This window comes from Vespa mandarinia, chromosome 2 (assembly GCF_050613455.1).
Source record: "Vespa mandarinia isolate Hongniang chromosome 2, ASM5061345v1, whole genome shotgun sequence".
Taxonomy (NCBI): Eukaryota; Metazoa; Arthropoda; class Insecta; order Hymenoptera; family Vespidae; genus Vespa; species Vespa mandarinia.
In genome coordinates this window covers 17,867,501-17,887,500 of record NC_140811.1, presented here as the reverse complement: position 1 = coordinate 17,887,500, position 20,000 = coordinate 17,867,501, and the positions used below count along the sequence as shown (strand labels likewise).

The window sequence follows — 20,000 nt, the reverse complement described above, 5'->3', positions numbered from 1 at the left end:
ATAAATAACTAAAATGATCTCTCTCACTCACTCACTCACTTTCTCTCTCGCTTTCTCTCTCTCTCTCTCTCTCTCTGTCTTCCATTTATTCTATATATCTATCTATCAATCTATCTTTCAATCAATCTTATCTCTCTCTCTCTCTCTCTCTCTTTCTTTCTCTCTTTCTCTCTTTGTCTCTCTCTCTTTCTTTTATTCATTTATTTATTCATCTCTTTCTGTTCACGCGCCAAATGTAAATAAGTCATCAATTTAACGATGCATCCCACGTCAACGTTTCAAAGTGTCACTTCAATTAAATCCGTTAATCATTATAGATCATCGTCTAATCGAGCGTTCACATCACCGTGTGGAACTATTATTTCTCATCAGAAAGAGAGATATTGTCGATTAAAAAACGTTCTGAAACAATTTATTTTTTACAAATATATATATACACACTATATATTATATATGTATATATGTACGTATATATATATATATATATATATAACTATTATTTTTTTTTTTTTTTTCCATTTCAGGTATCCCGAATTTACAAGGATCGATCTATTGGAAATCCTGTGAGCATATTCGTTACAAAGATCACACACGCTGATATAGTATTTGGTAAAGGTTACGATGAAAATTACGAGATAACTGCTATAGATATGTTGAATCAATTTTGTCGTTGGCAAAAAATTAACAATCCTGATAAACCATCACCGGAGCATCACGACGTGGCCCTGCTTCTTACCAGGTTTGTTAAAATATAGAAAAGTGAGAAAGGATTGTGTAGTAGTTAGTAGGATTTTAAATATCTAAACTAATTTTTCAAAACCAATTACTCTGTTTTTGTTCTTTTTTTTTTTTTTTTTTTTTTTTTTTTTTTTTTTTTTTTTGAAAATTTTCTAGTCTGCGATTATTATTATTTCTTTTATTTATTTTTTCTAGATAATTATATATATATATATATATATGTATCAATTTTTTATTTTTATTTTTTAATTTTTTTGTGAAATTCTGAATTATAATACTACAAGTCTTAGGAACTTTCGACTCACCCTGTATTAATATGAATTTATGACGAACATTATAACAATATTAAGCTATATATATATATATATATATATTTTTTTTTTCTTTTTTTTTTTTTTTAGACAGAACCTATGCCTTAATCCTGGTGGAAAACGTTGCGATACACTTGGACTTGCCGAGTTAGGCAAAATGTGTTCTCCAGATGCGTCCTGTGCAATAGTACAGGACAATGGTTTGGCTGCAGCGTTTACTATTGCACACGAGATCGGTCATGTGTAAGTGAAACACACACACACATACACAGCAAACAAACAAACAAATAAACAAACAAACAGACATACACACGCATCATTGTCATCCATCATCTTTTTCTTCTTCTTCTTCTTCATCTTCTTCTTTTCCACAATAATGAAGTACAACGATAACAACGTGCGTGCGTATGTGTGTTCGTGTAAAAAAAAAAAAAAAAAGAAAAAGAAAAAAGAAAAAAAAAGAAAGAAAAAAAACAAAACAGGAAGGAATGATCATCTTAAATTTTGTTTGCTTTGTCTTTTTTAGTTTAAACATGCCGCACGACAACGATTCGAAATGCGATGAATTTCGAAATCACTCGAGAATACATAACGTCATGTTTAGGATGTTGGACGACGAGACCTTCCCTTGGGAATGGTCAAAATGTTCTCGCCATTATGTTACAGAATTTCTCGAGTAAGTATATGAATAAAAAAAAAAAAAATAAAAAAATAAAAAAATAAAAAAAAAAAACACCCCCATCGGTCAAGTGCAAAATCAAATAAATTATAAAATATCAAGATCTGTCTCTATCTGTTTCTGTTTCAATATACTACTTGAGGATCACCGTATATATAATAATAATAATCAACGAAAACGTCCACCACCACCACCACCACCACCACCACCACCACCACCACCACCATCGACGCCACCACTACCATCATCACTACCACCTTCCCCTCCCCGCCTATCGCCCTCATTTTTAAAAAGTTCAATTTCTATCTTGGAATGGCGCGCAACAGTGATGATGACTCATTTATCGCTTAACTCAATAAGGAGACACGCTTTCTTGTTCCCTTATATTCGAGGATTAAATAAAAACTGAGGGAATGATTTGTCTCTGCCAAAGATAATAATAATGATAAAAACAATAATAATAATGGTAGTAATAGTAATAACAATGAATCGACTCAATTTCAAAAACTGTTGTAGTAATACTGACATCGTTCCATTTAAATTGACCTAAGTAGTTTATTACTATCACATTCAATCTAGATTGTTTGAGTCAAATCATACTTAAATATATTTCCATATAAATATCTACTTGATATATACATATGTATATATATATCAAGTTGGTGATTATGATAATGGATTAAATTCAAATCATTTGAGATATTAAATAACGTACACTTTATATTTTATCTCTTGTATTATTCAAATTTGTAAAATTATATAAAATGGCTAATTCAACTCATATGTATATCCTATATATATATATATATATATATATATATATATATATACTCTACAATTAAATAATTAATGGATAAAAATCGTACACCTTCAAATTAATGAACAAAATCAGATATTTCTTTACGTGTCGTTTCATTTTCTTTTTCTTTCATTTTTTTTTTTTTTATTTCTCTCTTTCCTCCAATTTTTTTCTCTTCCTTGCAACAACAAAGGGACAACGCGCGTAAGAGGAAATAAGTGAGATAACGTTATAACTTTGATAGAAAAAAAAAAAAAAAGAAAAAAAAAAAAGAAAAAAAAAGAAATAGAAGAAAAGAAAAAAGAGAAAACAATGAAAAATCTTCTTCGACATGTCGATTTCGTTAAAACGGAAAACGCACGCGGATTCGCGTAGAGAAGAAAGGTTTGAATGGATTCAGTTCGGTCGCGCGCTGTGAAGTGAGCCAGCGTTACAAGTTTTTCTCTCTCCCGAGGAGGAGGAGAAGAAGGAGGAGAAGGAGGAGGAGGAGGAGGAAGAAGAAGAAGAAGAAGACGAAAGAAGAAGAAGAAGAAGAAGAAGAAGAAGAAGAAGAAGTAGGAGAAGGAGAAGAGAAGAGGAGCTTCTCGTTGCTTCTCCCCGCTTAGGAATCCGGTTTCGCGAGATTCTAACCGAAGACATATTCCGTCGTGCACACGGGGTGTTGTTTGTTACGTTCATTACCAAAATAAGAAAAAGATAAGAGAGAGGAAAAAAAATTTTATAAATTTTCGGCGTCTTACAAGAGACAATATCATCATTCGATCCCTAACGATCCATCGTATCTACATTTATTCGATGAATCTATTAAACATTTTCTCTTTTCTTTTTTTTTTCTTTCTTTTTTTTTTCTTTTCTTTTCTTTTCTTATTTATTTTATTTTATACCGTTTTGAATTATCAGGAAATAATAATATCGGTCGAAATAATAACTTAAATGTATGTTCTATCTTACGTTAATCCACGATTGAATTATCTTTCAGAACGGATCGTGCCAATTGCCTTTTGGATGAGCCAAGCAAGAGCATACAAAAGCCGGATGCCGCACGACTCCCGGGAATCGATTATTCTCAGAACAAACAATGCGAACTGGTCTTCGGTCCAGGATCGAAGATTTGCCATGACATGGTGAGTAATGGTAAGTCGCAAACGTTCCTTCGAACGACTACAGAATAAGGAGCACTATTAATTTAATTAACAGTTGTTTGTCCTATCTATTCCACCACCACTATCATCAACACCATCACTATCACCATCATCATCATCATCATCATCATCATCGTCATCGTCATCGTCATCATAGTTATCAATGTTACCACCATTCCCAACAATTCTTCCTCCCACTCCTATCCCCCCCCCCTTGTCCTGAAAAAAGCAAACAAACAAACAAAAAAAAAAAAAGAAGAGAGAAAGAGAGGAAAAAAACTTCCGAATGACAGATATTTAATTGATTTTGATATAACGTTAAAAGTAAATGAAACAATTGGTCGATTACCGGCCAGTCAGTGTGCAGGACCCTATGGTGTACCGCTCCAAGGTGGGGAGGTAAGTGCCGTACAGAATATACACCATGGGCCGATGGTACGAGCTGTGGTGAAGGGAAATGGTGTCAACGTGGCGAATGCGTATCCAAAAAGGATTTAAATCCAGTTAACGGAGAGTGGGGTGATTGGGGCTCTTATGGGATATGTTCACGCACCTGCGGTGGTGGTATTAGGAAGAGATATCGCGAATGCGATAATCCACCACCACAAAATGGTGGAAATTATTGCATCGGTGAACAAGTCAATTACGAGAGCTGCGGTACCGAGGAATGTCCACCTGATAGTCGAGATTTTAGGTATGTTAATATGAACAAAAAGAAAGAGAAATATAAATGTTATTCTTAGAATTATTATCTGCTTATATGAATGAGATCTAACGTAATTATTTTATTTTTATTTTCATTGACGATATATAATAAAACGTTAATTGTAAATTTTTCTCAGGGAACAACAGTGTCAAGAATACAACAACAACAATCTCAATATACAGGGTCTAGCGAGGGACGTAAAATGGCATGCGAAATATACTCGAAGTAAGTCACATTCAAAATCCATAAAAAAAAAAAGAAATTATATATATATATATATATATAAAATTGCAGAAAATAATTAAGTATATAACGCAGCATGATAGCATTAACCAAATTCTTATTGTTCTAACATCGAATTATCGAGAATCGATTTGCTTGAAACATATTGAATATAATTTGAAGATATTATATAGACACGAACGTTTTTCTTCGATCGGGAGGAACAAACGATCGTATCCGATGAAAACGCTGTGAATTAAAAAAAAAAAAAAAAAAAAAAAAAAAACCAAACAACTAAAAATGTCATTCCTTGAAGAAGGGAGCAACAGGTGGAGGGGATGATTGCGATGATAGTTTATTATTAATAGAATTCATCGAATGTTGATTAAATATTCACATCGTAATCAAATGTTTCTAATCGTTCGCTTTTGCATTGCATGGCTGGTTGGTTGGTAATAATATCGTACGACGTTTTACACCATCGAAAATATATAATATCGTTATTATTACGTTATTACAGTACAACCGGAAGATCGTTGCAAGTTGTATTGCCAAGTAGAGACCAATCAGTATTACATGCTTCGCGACAAAGTGATCGACGGTACGCCCTGCGGACCCGACACCTTTCATCTCTGCGTAAACGGTCGTTGTAAACCCGCAGGATGCGATAACGTTTTAAATTCGACAGCAGAACTCGACACCTGTGGGGTATGCCGTGGTGACAATTCAACCTGCCAAAGAATAAATGGTTCTTATAATGTAACCGCATACGGTTATAACAGAGTTACTAAGATACCAGCTGGTAGTAGCAATATCGATATAAGACAGCACGGATGGTTTGAATTTCATTATGACAATAATTATCTCGGTAAGGATTATTATTTTATTAATGATTTGTCTTAAATAATATCCCATTGAAATTGTTGAATTGAAAGATTCACGGTTTAAAATATATATATATATATTCCGATCGATTTTTAATCCTTCCGTTTTGCGCGTGTGATAAATTCGAGGCACTTTGAACAAACAGCCGTCGTTTGTACGGAATGAATAATTTGAATTGTTAAAAAAGAAAAAGAAAAAAAAAATGAGAAAAAAAATTCATGAATCATGGAGAATGCGCGAATTGTTTTAATTCGTCACAAAGTTGATCCGAGATGTTCCTACAATCCCACATGCGTAATTAGGATTGAAGTACGAATTAATTTTCAACAATGTATTAAAAAATATGGCCGTTCGAAAGATCTATCGAATGTTTTTTTGTTACTATCGTGTAATGTCCTAAATTAAGATAAACCGGATATCATCCTCTTTTCAATATGAATCAGCTAATTTGGGATTTTTTTTCTTTCTCCTTTTTTTTTTTTTTCTTTTTTCTTTTATGTGGAAACATTGTCAATCTCCCTTTAATGATATGGGAAATGATAAAATATATGAATTAAATATGTTCGTAGCTTTACGCCTTGGAGAAAATGGGAAGTATATATTAAATGGAAATTTCGTGATAATGCATCAAAAAGTTGTTGTATTTCCTGGAGTTACGATAGAATACAGCGGACCAAAGTCGATCGTCGAGAGATTGAATAGTTCACGACCGATTAGTACAGATTTGATTTTAGAAGTAAGTAATATTTCCACAAAACGTTAAAATGATATTAAAAATAATGCTGATGATGCTGCTGTTGCTGCTGCTGCTGCTGCTGCTGCTACTGATGATGATGATGATGATGATGATGATGATGATGATGATGATGATGATCTAATCTTAAATAAATGGATATACCAATTCTCATAGAAGAATTAAAATAATTAAATGAAACGTTTGTATTATTTATTTTAGGTATTATCAGTAGGAATGTTGCATCCACCCCAGATAACTTACGAGTATACGGTACCGAAAAAAATATTGAACAGTTATAAATGGGTATTGCGCGATTGGTCCCAATGTAATCGTATGTGCCAAGGTACAAAATATCGTAAAGCCGAATGTAGAAGTACGAAGCACGAGGATGTCGTCACTGACGATTATTGTCGTACAGAGGATAAGCCAAGGGAAGAAAGTCAAATGTGTAATGGACATTGTATGTTGCAGTAAGTTTTCTTTCTTTTTTTTTCTTTTTTTTTTTTTTCGTCATAATTCTATAAAAAAGAATTAAAGAGATAGACAAATAAATAGATAGAGAAAGAGAGAGAGGGAGAGAAAGTCTCTGACAATGGATTTCCAAGGTAATATAAAAATGAAAACAAAAAACAAATATATTACTTTCAGATGGCAAATCACGTCTGAATCGGAATGTTCGAGTCATTGTGGTCCAGGAACTCGTACAATTACGTCACGATGCGTACAAATACTTTTGTATTCCAATCGTTCATTACGTTCATTACCGGTACACCTGTGTTCTCATTTGGAAAGACCTAACGAATTGGAACCATGCGAAGGACCTTGTAATGATGTTCATTGGAAATACAGTGAATGGGGAACGTGCAGCGTCACATGCGGAGGTGGTATTCAATATAGAATGGCAACCTGCGTTGATTCAAACGATAGACAAGTATCGGATGATACTTGTGCAGGTCAAAAGGCACGATTAAAAAATATCTGCGGACAAGAGGCTTGTCCAAAATGGGCATTCGGTGAATGGAGCAAAGTAAGATTTAGACAAACGGAATTTTTTTCTTTTAATAATTATATAAATATTAACCCTTAACGTCCGTATATATTATTTCATACGATATAAAGGTCATATTTATGATAGTGCTCGGTGACCTGTGGTATTGGAGAACGTCATAGGGTTTACTGGTGTCACGTTGAAAATCGTATCGTACCACATAACAATTGCAGCGGGACTTTCCAATTGTCGGTTAAGGAAATATGCGACGCTGGTCCTTGTTACTCTTGGCAAACTACCAATTGGAGTCCGGTAAATTTTTTTTTCTTTTATTACAATAATATTAATAATATATTTTTCTATGAATATACGGGATAAAAATTCTTTCTATATTAGAAGAGATAAACAAATGCACGTTATCGATACTAACAAGTGATTTCAGATAATTAAGTTTCTTAAATTTGAATATCATTCGTCAGTCCAATACCTGGAGTTCATTTTTTTTTTTTCATCCGTCGTTTACATAACACGATAATATTCATTTTGTTTATCTCTACTAAGACTAACTACATTAGCGGCTATATAATGTTTTGAAGAAAAAAAAATAATTAATTTTTAAAATCATGTTTAAAAATGATTTTGATGATCCCTGGATCCTGTAATAATAAATCATTAACATTTGATTTTGTTTGACATGTTTGTTTAGTGTTCGGTAACCTGTGGAGAAGGAATACAAACGAGAAATGTTGTTTGTAAAGGTACAGATGGTTCGACCAATGATAAATGTTTGTCATCCAATAAACCAGAAGATCAGACTTCCTGTGTATTAAAACCTTGTCTTACAGGGGTAAAATTGATTCACTTTCTCATATATATATATATATATATATATACATATATATATACACCATGTATCAAATATTCTAAAAAATTAAATCAATTTAATTAATTAAAAACATGTTTCTACAGACAAATCCAATTATATATTCTAATCCACCGCATGAAGAATCCTATCCTCAGGACAACGAGATTGATAGCAATGGTATTACTTTTCGTTCGGTTTATCAATGGATTACTGGACCCTATGGAAAGGTTTGTATTCTATTTTGAATAATAATAACTATAACAATTATAATAAACTAATATATATATATATATATATATATATATCTTTTGTAATTGTTTTTTTATTTTAAATAAAGTGTTCAAAACCATGCAATGGTGGTATCATGACAAGGCTAGTAAAATGTGTATCGACTGAGACAAATGCATATGTTCATGAAAATTATTGCAATTCTAATGAACAACCAATCAACGTGATGACCTGTAATAGTCATCCATGTGCTATCTGGAACAATGGAGATTGGAGCGAGGTATGTGAATCTAATAAAAGTTTCATTGGTAAATATTCTATCACCATATATATATATATATATGTAATTTGATAGAAAATATTTTTTCTCTGATGAATATAATTGATTGTCTACGAATTTGTGTATACACAGTGCAGCGTTACATGTGGCAATGGAATTCAACGTCGACAAGTACGATGTCAAAGTACATGGGGTGAAGTTTTACCGGACAAGGAATGTTCGAGTAATGAGAAGCCTAAAGTATCTAAGGATTGTCGTAAATCTTGTCTTACGAATAACAATCAGAAGAATCAGAATAATTATCATTTCGAAGCTAACATCGTTCGTAAATGGAAGATATCCAATTGGACTACCGTAAGTAATCAATGTCATTTTATACTGGACCGCATTTATACTTTTGAAGACCCTAGGCGCAAACATTATTATAAGACCTCAAAAGAACAAATGTTTATTTCTATTAATCAAATATGTATTAGCATTTTTTATTTTTTTCTATTTGTTTTTCTTTTTTTTCTTTTTGTATATATATATATAGTAAAGTTTGAAAATGTGATCCTATAAAGAATGAGGCCCTTCTTAGCTTGCGCCTAAATGGGCCTTATGATAAATGCGGCCTTGGTCCTGATTGACTGAAATTCTAGTAAACAAAAGTAAAAAAAAAAAAAAAATTAATCCTAATATTTTGATATAATATCTGAAAGCGATTATTTCCATTTTATAAAATAATCATTTGTGAGAAAGATTGATCTTAAGATGTTTAAATAATGTTTTTGTATTTTTCAACAATTCAAAATACCGAGTCTCTAATGAAATTAATATCTTATGATGTAAAGTAATGTGTCTAAATGATCTTTCTCACAAATCCTAAAAATAATTAACGTTGTTATTATTATTCGTTCATTATAGATGTCATTTATTATTTTTCAATCGATCGTTCGAAATCGTTTCCATTATAATTTATTACTACTACTACTACTACAGGTCAAAAGACATCTTTGCAATGTATAAAAATGAATGTCGATGTTGTAAGTTGTTTTCAATTAAAACTGTGGCTTCAGTTAAAACTCTGGACGATAATTAACTATATTTGATTATAAAAATATATAATAATAATAATAATAATAATAATAATAATAATAATAATAATAATAATAATAATAAATGCATCCGCGTTGTTATGCTGCATTGTTTCAACGAGCCTCGTATGACGTGTGCCATATATTATCCATCATACGTACTTCCTTTCTTCTTTATTTAAAGAAAAACTCAAATTTCAATAATCAAAAGAACATACAAATTAGATTAGACGTTAGAAGAAAAGAAAAGAAAACAAAACAAAACAAAACAAAACAAAACAAAACAAAATAAAAGAAAAGAAAAGAAAAAAAAAGATCAGAAAAGAAAAGAAAAGAAAAGAAAAGAAAAGAAAAAATAAATAAAAGAAAAGAAAAAGACAATGAAAAAGAAATTGTGAAGAAAGATCAGTGAGATTATAAAGGGATGGCCAAGAAATATAAATATTTTACAGTGTACAAAATCATGCGGCGGTGGAATAAAAAGACGAAGAGTGGAATGCATGATGAGCAGAGGAAAGGACGGACCAGAAGTACCAGTGAACGACGAGCAATGCACTAAACTAGCTGGCCTAGAAAAGCCAAGATCTCAGAGACAGTGTCAACGTATTCCATGCGATTATTCATGGCAAGAGGGCACCTGGTCGGAGGTATATCCTCCTCCTTCCTACCTCACAAACCACACCATCTCTCTTTTTAAGTTTTCCCCTCGATTAAATGTAACATTTATCATTTATCGTCAAAATTTTCTCATTCTTTATTCTCTTTATTTCTTACTTTCTTTCTTACTTTTTCTTTCTTTTTTTTTTTTCCTCTCTTTTTTTTTTTTTCTTCTTTTTCTTTTTTCTTCCAAGACGATATTTTCATATACAGGAAAATTATATTAAAAACTTTTGACTATTACATGCACAATTTCTAAGTTCCATGACATATATGTCATCTCTTTTTCGAAATGACTCAAAATATCATAATAAAGGATCGATCTATCAGTCTTTTTATTATCCATTAGCATGTCATTAAATCAGGATATTGTTTTGATATCAGAGATTCTCAAAGTATGGGACGTGACACCATCGATTCAGAGTCCTGTTAAATATCAAAATGTGAGAGTAGAATTTTTATGTACATTATAAAGAGAATTAATTAATTAATTAGGAGCAACGGATCATGAAAAAGTTATTGTTTTTGATAATGAATAGGTCTCGGCCCATAAAAAATTTGGGAAACCCTGTTGTTCAGTTGATCATTTTCATTGATGATTATTTAACGTTCCTCTATTCGTGAATAGAACGATGCATGACGGACAAGCTGATATTTGTATTCTGGAACGTTGAATTAATATCTGATATTGGGATGTTAACGATTGTTCAATTTACACAAGATATACAAATTATTATCAGGATTTATTATTTGGTTCACATATTTATATATTTTTTTATTTATTTATTTATTTATTTATTTATTTATTTACATCATTTCATATCTTATTTCATATTTCTTCATCATATGTACTGACAAAAAATGGCTGGTTTCTCAATGCATGAAGCGTTAAATTACTATCTCTATAAAAAAAAAACAATATTAATATTTGATTATCTTTATTTTCATTCATGTAAGAAAACATGATTGTTAAGAAACAAAATACAAAAAATATATATATATGTGTGTATATATATATATATATATATATATATATATATATATATACATACACACACATACACACATACGTTCCACTAATTTATCAATAAAAATATTACCATGTAATCAGATTTTAATTATAATCTATGTCAACGATACATATGTGATCTAATGAGAGCAAGATAACACTATGATTATTTATTTTGGGTTGTTTTGTAGCATGAGCATGCGAGAATTTGTTATGTCACTGTGTTCTATGCTTATATGTTATATGTGTGTGCGAATAATGAACATTTGTAATAGAATAAAAATAATGATAATTCGTATGAATCGGTTATATTATGAAAATGATCTACGACTAAATCATCATTTTAGATATTAATGGATACGTATACTTTTCCAAAGAGTAAATATATTTACTTTCTCTTTCTTTCTTTTTCTTCTTTTTTTTTTCTTTTTTCTTTTTTTTTTCTTTTTGTTTCTATTTTTGTTTAATTATAGAAAATTTTTTAAAATAATTCAAACGAACTAATGAAGTATCATAAAACATCTCAATTAGAAAAATACATATGACAATAGAAATCATTTTCATAAATAACCGATTGACGTGTATCAGAAAATTCACAACATAATTTTATCATAATATTTGTCATAATTAATAATAATATATTATTTTTTTTATATATTTTCCAAGTGTTCAGCAGAATGTGGCAATGGCGTGCAACGACGTAACGTAACGTGCCATCGAGTTAATCATTATGGTTGGACAGATCCAACAACGACCGATGGTTGTCCGATGAATAAGAAACCTGAAATCGAACGAATGTGTAAATTACGTGAATGTAATGATAAATTTTATTGGAAAATTAGCAGTTGGAAGAAAGTACGTAGTAATGTTTTTTTTTATTTATTTATACAAATTATTACAACTTTACACAAACAAGTCCTCTCTCTCCATATATATTTATCATTAAGTATAAATAATTGTTATAGCTTAAATATCATTGATTGATAAGTAGAAAAAAAAGAGAAAATAATAATAATAATAATAATAATAATAATAATAATAATAATAATAATAATTGTTTATAATTAATTAGACAATTTGAATATAATTACAGTGCGATCAATCATGCGGACGTAAGGGTAGACAAGAACGTAAAGTATTCTGTGTTAATAAAGCCGGTAGAACTGTATCGAAATCAAAATGTCCCGAGGATTTTAGACCAAAAAAGAGACGCAGGTGTAATCAACGAAAATGTAGCCCATTAACTTGTCTCGAGGCAAGGAAACGTTTCTCAACTACCAAGGACGGAGAGTATCCTCTTAGTATAGGTGGAAAAACAATGTCGATTTATTGTCACGAAATGTCGACTTTCAAGCCACGAGAATATTTAACATTAACGGCTGGGGATCAAGAAAATTATGCTGAAATATATGATAAGAGGTATTATAAACAAATATATATTTATACATGTATTTAAAAAAATTTTTTAATGATTTTATAAATCAATTATTTTTCTTTGATCATTTTTATTATTTCATGTTGTTAAATTGTTTAAATTGTAAGAAAAAAAAAAAAAAAAAAAAAAAAGAAAGAAAAGAAAAAAAGGAATAGCTTAAAGAAATGTCTAATTTTAAATGAAAAGAAAATCAATCTAAATAAATTAATTTTAAAAAATAAAAATAAGTAATTGATTTTTAAAATCTCCTAGGAAGTTCTTTAACACACTTTCTTCATAACAAATTGTTAAAATCAAAGTAGGAGACTTTTTAAGGGAGATAATGCTAACTAAAGATTTGTTTAATTTTTTCAAAAAAAAAAAAAAAAAAAATATAGGCTAAAAGATCCAGATACGTGTCCTTTCAATGGAGAAAGAAACGACAGCTGTAAATGTTTCGCCAATGATGGAACAATATCGGGTATAACAATGTTCAAAAGAGTACGTTTGGATCCTATCAAATTATATATTATAGGTAAACTAATTTTTAATTAATATTAAATGCGAGAGAGAGTGAGAGAGAGAGAGAGAGAGAAAGAAAGAATTATATATATACATATATATATATATATATTTTTTTTTGTTAAATCAATTTATAGCTGACGATTATACGTTCTCTCAAACAAAAGGATTGCATCGTGTAGAATTTGGTAAAGCTGGAGATTGCTATAGTACTCAAAATTGTCCGCAAGGTCGTTTCAGCATTAACTTAAGTGGCACACACTTGAGTTTGTCTAAAGAAGTTACATGGACTATGTCAACGTCTAGAACGTTTTACTCGATCAATAGAATAGTAAGTATAATTTAGAGATGATAATATAATTCTTCATTCATAAATATCATTATATTTTTTTCAAGTGTTAGAAAGGATGTTAGGGAGTAAAATTGTAAATTTCTTTTTTTTTTTTTTTCCTCTCTATTCATATTTTCTTATCTTCTTTTCATATCTTCTTATTTTTTGTAAGGATTTGAAAGAAAAAAAAAAGTTAAGAATAAAAATATAAATGTCATTATTTTTTTTTTTGTTTTTTTTTTGTTTCTTTTTTTGTTTACAATCCAAATGTAAAGAAAATCAAATGAAATTAATTGTTTCAGAATGATCAACAAGTTGTTGGTAAATGCGGTGGTTATTGTGGATTTTGTGTACCGAAGACGGGCTTGAAATTAGACGTTTTACCTCCTTAGCTAGTAAAACACTTGGTTTGATTACTTGATACAGGTTTGTATTTTAATTTTATATATATATATATATATATATATATATATATATATATCAATGTCAAAAACATACTCAAAAAAAAAAATAAAATAAAATAAAATAATTTATTATATATTAATAAATTATTTTTATTAATATATTAGATTATATATTACATTAATTAAATTTATATATATATATATATATATATATATATATATATACATATTAATAAATTTAATAAATATATTTAATATTTTTTATATATATTTATTATTATACAATATATAATATATAATAATAAATAAAATTTGAATTAGAAATTAAATATTAAATAATTTTATTAAACGCATACATATAAATAACAGATGTACCTATATATATATATATATATATATGTATGTACATGTATATATCTTTTACAGTTTCAAGGAAAAACTGGAGAGATTTCAAAAAGTCTTCCAAAATGGAGAAGTGCCTCTGAAAAAGAATAATTGGGCATATCATTTGACCGAGAGTTGCCTGAGAATGATTATTTCTTCTTATCGCCCTATTTTTTATTTCTTTTTTTTTTTTTTTATATATATAATTTTTATTTTATTTTTTTTTTATCCTTTTTCATTGGCTAACACGCATTTTGATGAAAATCCAGCAAAACAAAAGGGTGAAAGAAGAATAATTGAGGAGACTTACGTCACAAAAGAAAATAAAACAAATCTAATATATATATATAAATATATATATATATATATATATATATATATATATATATATATGTGTATATATATAAAAGTATAGAAGCGCGCTTTTTTCGAAGCATCGCCATTTTTAGTTATCTATCACTTTGCCAAAGAACTGAAGAAAAAGAAAAGAAAAAGAAAATGGATAACGACGTAAACAACAAGTACACATATGCGTCATCATCATGACTAAGGGATCATTAAAATCATGTTCATCGGTATATATAAATAGATTGAGGGTCTTAATAACAATCAATCGTCACTGCCTCACATTTTAAATCGTTCCTTTTGAAAAACGAATTGTCCGTATGCTCTCTCTCTCTCTCTCTCTCTCTTTCTCTCTCTCTTTCTCGTACGCAAAGAAAAGGAAGAAGAAAAAATAAATAAACAAACAAACAAATAAATAAATACATATAGATATATATATATATATATATATATATATATATATATATATATATGAGGTGGACCAAAATTTGTTTTTAAAATGATTCCATGAAAAATCAATTACATTTTGAAATTAAAATTAATTTTTCCTAAGATCAAACTTTGAATTGACCCTTTTATTTTTTTTTTCTTTTTTTTGTTTCTTGTTTCTCGAACAACAAAACTACAACTCGACAAACTTATCGACAATTGCAACGTCTAATTACAAGTACATGTAATTAAAAGATAAGGTGTAATTGATTTAAAAAAAAGAAAAAAAAAAAAAAACAGATAAATCACGTTATAATAACTTTTCGACCTCCTTTAAATCCACCTGTATTATAAACTGACTTAACATTAATTGCCTTTGACTCACTGCCATACAGACACTATAATTGAAAATAGAAAGAAAAAGAGAATAAAAAGGAAATCAATTATTGAAATTAATCCTTAAGTGAAGAAGAATTGTGTAAAAGGGAAAAAGAAAGAAATGAAGGAAATGAAAAAAAAAAAAAAAAGAAAAAGGAAAACGACGTCGATCGTAAAATGATTAAACGATAAATGGAAGGAAAAGGAAAAGTAAAAAACAAGAAAAAATGAGAAAAAAAAAGAAAAAAGAAAAAAGTGGAAATAACAGTTAGAACGACGTGTGTAAATATGTCGTTTAGTCATATCAGTCGTTAAAACGAAATACAAAAGATTTATAACGACGTAGTATTTTTATTTCTATTTTATTGTTATTATAACAATAACGATTTATTGTACACATATAAATATATATATATATATATATATATATATATATATATATGTATACATAATGTGAAACAATTAGTAGAAGCTTAATGAGAGACGAAGTTATTGACGAGTACGCTTTAACCGAAAAATAATAAAACACAAATGAATGTTAAGCTTCTTAGCGTTAACAAATTAACAATTCTCGACACACAGCCGATCAGTATATATAAATATATAATAATAATATTAATAATAATAATAATAATAATATTAATAATAGTAATAATAATAATAATAATAATAATAATAATAATAATAATAATAATAATTAATAATTAATAATAATAAATAACAACAACAATAATAATAATAATAATAATAGTAATAATAGTCCGAAAACTGCGAAGGCTTAAAAATTATGATGAATTCGTGTTTTGATAAGAAAAGAAAAAGAAAACAAAAGGATGAAGTAGCCTTGCGTAGTTCTTTATTATTATTAATTTTTCTCTCTCTCTCTTTCTCTCTCTCTCTTTCTCTCTTTCTCTCTTTCTCTCTCTTTCTCTTTCTCTTTCTCTCTTTCCCTCTCTCTCTTTCTCTCTATATCTTTCTCTATGTCTTTTTCGTCTTTTTCTCATCTCTTACGATTGTATTATCGTTTTATATAAGGATAGAGAGAAAAAGGAAAAAAAAGGAAAAAGAAGAAAAAAAAAAGAAAAAGAAAAACAAGAAAAATATATAACAGTAGAATTAATTAACGTTAATGGCCCTAATTTTGGCACCCGGTACCAAAACAATCGTAGAGTACAAATCGTTAAGCGTAAATAAGATTTTTACGATTGTTTCGACAGACTGCCATAGTTAATTATATTTTCTGCGGTAGATGATTATTAGTTAAATATGTCTATATAATACTATATAGTATATATATATATATATATATATATATATATATATATATATATATAGACGTAATGCGATAAACGATATGTGTATGTGCATTATTTCTCTGATGTATTTTCTACGATGGAACAATATTATATATTGTGCAATTAAAAAAAGAAAAAAGAAAAAAAAAGAAAAGAAAGAAAAAGTAGAAAAGAAAAAAAAAAGAAAAGAGACAGAAAAGAACGTGACACACAAGCGCCATGTAGTAACAATTTATTAACGATAAGCATTGCCAATCTCAATTTCTGTTTAATTAATATATGAATATTTTACATATACACACGCACACAGCAACACACACACACACACACACATATATATATATGTATATGTATTTTAATGATCATAAAATTTCATCATATTTTTCAAAAAGCTAAAAGCATTATCTCAATTATCTCGAGGAACATGTTTTAATATCATGTTGTTATTAACGATTTTTATCTTTTATAAGTATTTTTTTTTTTTTTCATTTTTTTTTTCATTTTTTTTTTTTCTCGTTTTTCTATATATAACATTAGATAACCGCGCGAACTATTACTGCCAGTATCGAGAGTATTCGCCTATGTTTAAGTCTATATACATATATATATATATAATATATATATATATATATATATATATATATTGGTCTCATGTACTCAAATATGTAAAAGTTTTAATCTCACTTTTCCTCTCTCTCTCTCCTTCTCTATTGTTATCCTATTTTATTATCATTTTCTTCTCAACTATATAATCCTTTTCTCTCTTCTTCTCGAGCCATTTCTTTTTTTCTTTTCTTTTCTTTTTTTTTTTTTTTCAATTTTTCGTTTTTTGCTTTTATCTATTTACATCGTTCGTATTGAGTAATTGAGTATACATATATATATATATATACATATATGTATATATATATATATATATATATATATATATATATATATACGTATACAGAAACGTGAAGAGAAAAAAAAAAGAAAAGAAAAGAAAAATTGTATATTTCCTTAGCATTTCCTTTTTTCACATATGTGCGTTGATCTACCCCCCCACCCCACCCACCACCCCTATCCTCAACCCCTCCTATGTTCCACCTTTTTCCTTTTCTTGATCGTTTGGCATCGATTAAAAAAACAAAAAAAAAAAAACAGAAACAAAAATAAGAAAAGAAATCGATGCGTTAAACTAAATTAATTAACTAACTCTCTGTACAAAGTCACCCGTCTTCTCTCGCACATATTAAACATCCCATTTATATAGACGTGATGTTTGCGAATAAAATTATTTTCCCATCAATGCGATATATCGACAAAGACGTAATTCAAATCGTTACATGAATTATTGTGTCTCGTTATTTGTCATTATGTAAATTATTTAAAATACATATATCTAGTTAAATATTGGGTGACCCAAATAAGTCAAAATATTTCTTGCTAATGATAATTTTATCCTTAACATATACATTAATAAATAATTTGTGTATATATATATATATATATATACATATATACACATACAAATTTTATTCACATGTACGTATACGTAACATAAACACACATACACATACATATATATTGTATTTAAAGTCATCATTTGTATATGCAAGAATTAATTTCGTAGATGATATGCCCCTGACTATAGGCAATCCGCGGCCTTAGATACACACGTGTATGAAACATATACGTATATTGCTAATGTTAATTTTATCCCGAGTATATTGTACATTAATAAATAATTTGTTTATATATACATATATATATATACATATATATTTCATTTACAGGCACATACACACACATATTTCATATGTATATGTTGTATTTAAAAGTCGTCATTTATATCGGCAAAGATTGAAAAAAAATAATTTTGTAGGTATTATGCCCCTGAGTATAGACAACCGTACGTACATGCTTGTATGAAATATATGTATCAATGAATTAATCATCAAAGTGTTAAATATTAAGACATTGTCTTATAAAGTTAGATTTATTTAGAAAAGAAAAAAAGAGGTATGTATGAACTCCATTTCTTTTCCTTTTTGTTTCTTTTATTTTTTTTTTTCTTTTCCTTTTTTACGTCAACGTGTAATTCAAACCGATAAGATACGACGAAAACTAAGAGATAACAAGTACATTCTGTTTCCTAATATCCTCGAAGTTTTACTATCAAATGAAATAAAATCAAGAAATGCCATTATTTGATAAAAATCGAACAACAGAAAACGATGCAAGTTAAAAGAAAAATTACTTAGTTACCATGGCGGCACCTTATCCGTTTTTTTATCTTCAAATATCTGACAAATTTTCATCTGTTAAGGAAGCACAAATGGGTTTATAAACTGAACCGAAAGTTAGTAAGACAGATTAATAAAGAATCAGTTTTTTTTTTTTTTCAAGTCAAAACGATCGTTTTCTTTAACGCGCAACTTGTCAATCCTATTAAGTCATAATGAAGATCATCAGTTTTTTATTGGTTGCAGCATTGTCTTTGAATCAGGTAAGTGATCGAGTAAAAATTTTTTAAATATGTTCAACAAAATGTATTTCGTTATAAATTATAAAAGTAAAAAGAACGTAAAATAAATGAATAAATAGATAAATAAATAAATAAATAAAAAAAATAGGTAATCGGTGTGAAAGTGAATGTCAAGGAAGATTTAAAGATTACCGAAAAATGGATCAATGAATCGAAAATAAAAATCGAGGATACCATTAAGGATATTAATAGATATAGAAGTAACATTCAATTTATTTTCAATAATAAAATAAAAGCACGACAGGAACAGGATGTAAAAAATATTCGTTGTATGACGGATCTTTTATTAGAAGAAATTCGTGTAAGTAAAATTTATGTCTAATTGATAATTATAATAATTAATAAAAATAAATAAATATTATTATTTAATATATTACATTATTATACGATTTAATATTATTATATTACTCTATATAAACCTATCTATTATATTATATTTCATATTCTGTATACGTCAGTCATATTACATATTATTAAAATGTTATATTATGATGGTATACAGAATATAAAAAAAAAAAAATAATAATAATAATAAAAAGAAAAAAATAAATAAATAATAATTATAATATTAATTCAGACATTCGTCCACGATGCAAAAGTAAAAGGCAAGAATCCAACTCAATGTTACGTGAGTAGTCAAGCAACTACAA

The 20,000-nt window shown here is 28.4% G+C and overlaps 2 protein-coding genes across 3 annotated transcripts in view; both read left to right on the top strand.

Moving 5' to 3' along the window:
- The window catches only part of LOC118439596 (A disintegrin and metalloproteinase with thrombospondin motifs 9), a 120,550-nt gene extending 105,095 nt beyond the window's left edge, over positions 1–15,455 (top strand). For both annotated transcript variants that reach the window (XM_085664645.1, XM_035861401.2), the window contains 22 exons: positions 525–739; positions 1,140–1,292; positions 1,576–1,725; positions 3,507–3,661; positions 4,030–4,363; positions 4,512–4,600; positions 5,118–5,465; positions 6,052–6,218; positions 6,438–6,688; positions 6,867–7,245; positions 7,354–7,518; positions 7,913–8,053; positions 8,176–8,298; positions 8,409–8,579; positions 8,712–8,933; positions 10,108–10,302; positions 11,988–12,176; positions 12,415–12,740; positions 13,134–13,270; positions 13,395–13,588; positions 13,891–14,014; positions 14,419–15,455. In XM_085664645.1, the coding sequence (XP_085520771.1) occupies positions 525–739; positions 1,140–1,292; positions 1,576–1,725; positions 3,507–3,661; positions 4,030–4,363; positions 4,512–4,600; positions 5,118–5,465; positions 6,052–6,218; positions 6,438–6,688; positions 6,867–7,245; positions 7,354–7,518; positions 7,913–8,053; positions 8,176–8,298; positions 8,409–8,579; positions 8,712–8,933; positions 10,108–10,302; positions 11,988–12,176; positions 12,415–12,740; positions 13,134–13,270; positions 13,395–13,588; positions 13,891–13,980 (4,194 nt within the window). In that variant the 3' untranslated portion in view covers positions 13,981–14,014; positions 14,419–15,455. The remainder of the gene's footprint in view (positions 1–524; positions 740–1,139; positions 1,293–1,575; positions 1,726–3,506; positions 3,662–4,029; positions 4,364–4,511; positions 4,601–5,117; positions 5,466–6,051; positions 6,219–6,437; positions 6,689–6,866; positions 7,246–7,353; positions 7,519–7,912; positions 8,054–8,175; positions 8,299–8,408; positions 8,580–8,711; positions 8,934–10,107; positions 10,303–11,987; positions 12,177–12,414; positions 12,741–13,133; positions 13,271–13,394; positions 13,589–13,890; positions 14,015–14,418) is intronic.
- A 2,288-nt stretch (positions 15,456–17,743) lies between these two features.
- Positions 17,744–20,000, top strand: part of LOC118444979 (uncharacterized) — a 3,060-nt gene continuing 803 nt past the window's right edge. Inside the window, exons 1-3 of the mRNA XM_035873861.2 lie at positions 17,744–19,311; positions 19,439–19,651; positions 19,928–20,000. The exon at positions 19,928–20,000 is cut by the window's right edge and continues 101 nt beyond it. Of these exons, the coding sequence (XP_035729754.1) occupies positions 19,264–19,311; positions 19,439–19,651; positions 19,928–20,000 (334 nt within the window). The 5' untranslated portion in view covers positions 17,744–19,263. The remainder of the gene's footprint in view (positions 19,312–19,438; positions 19,652–19,927) is intronic.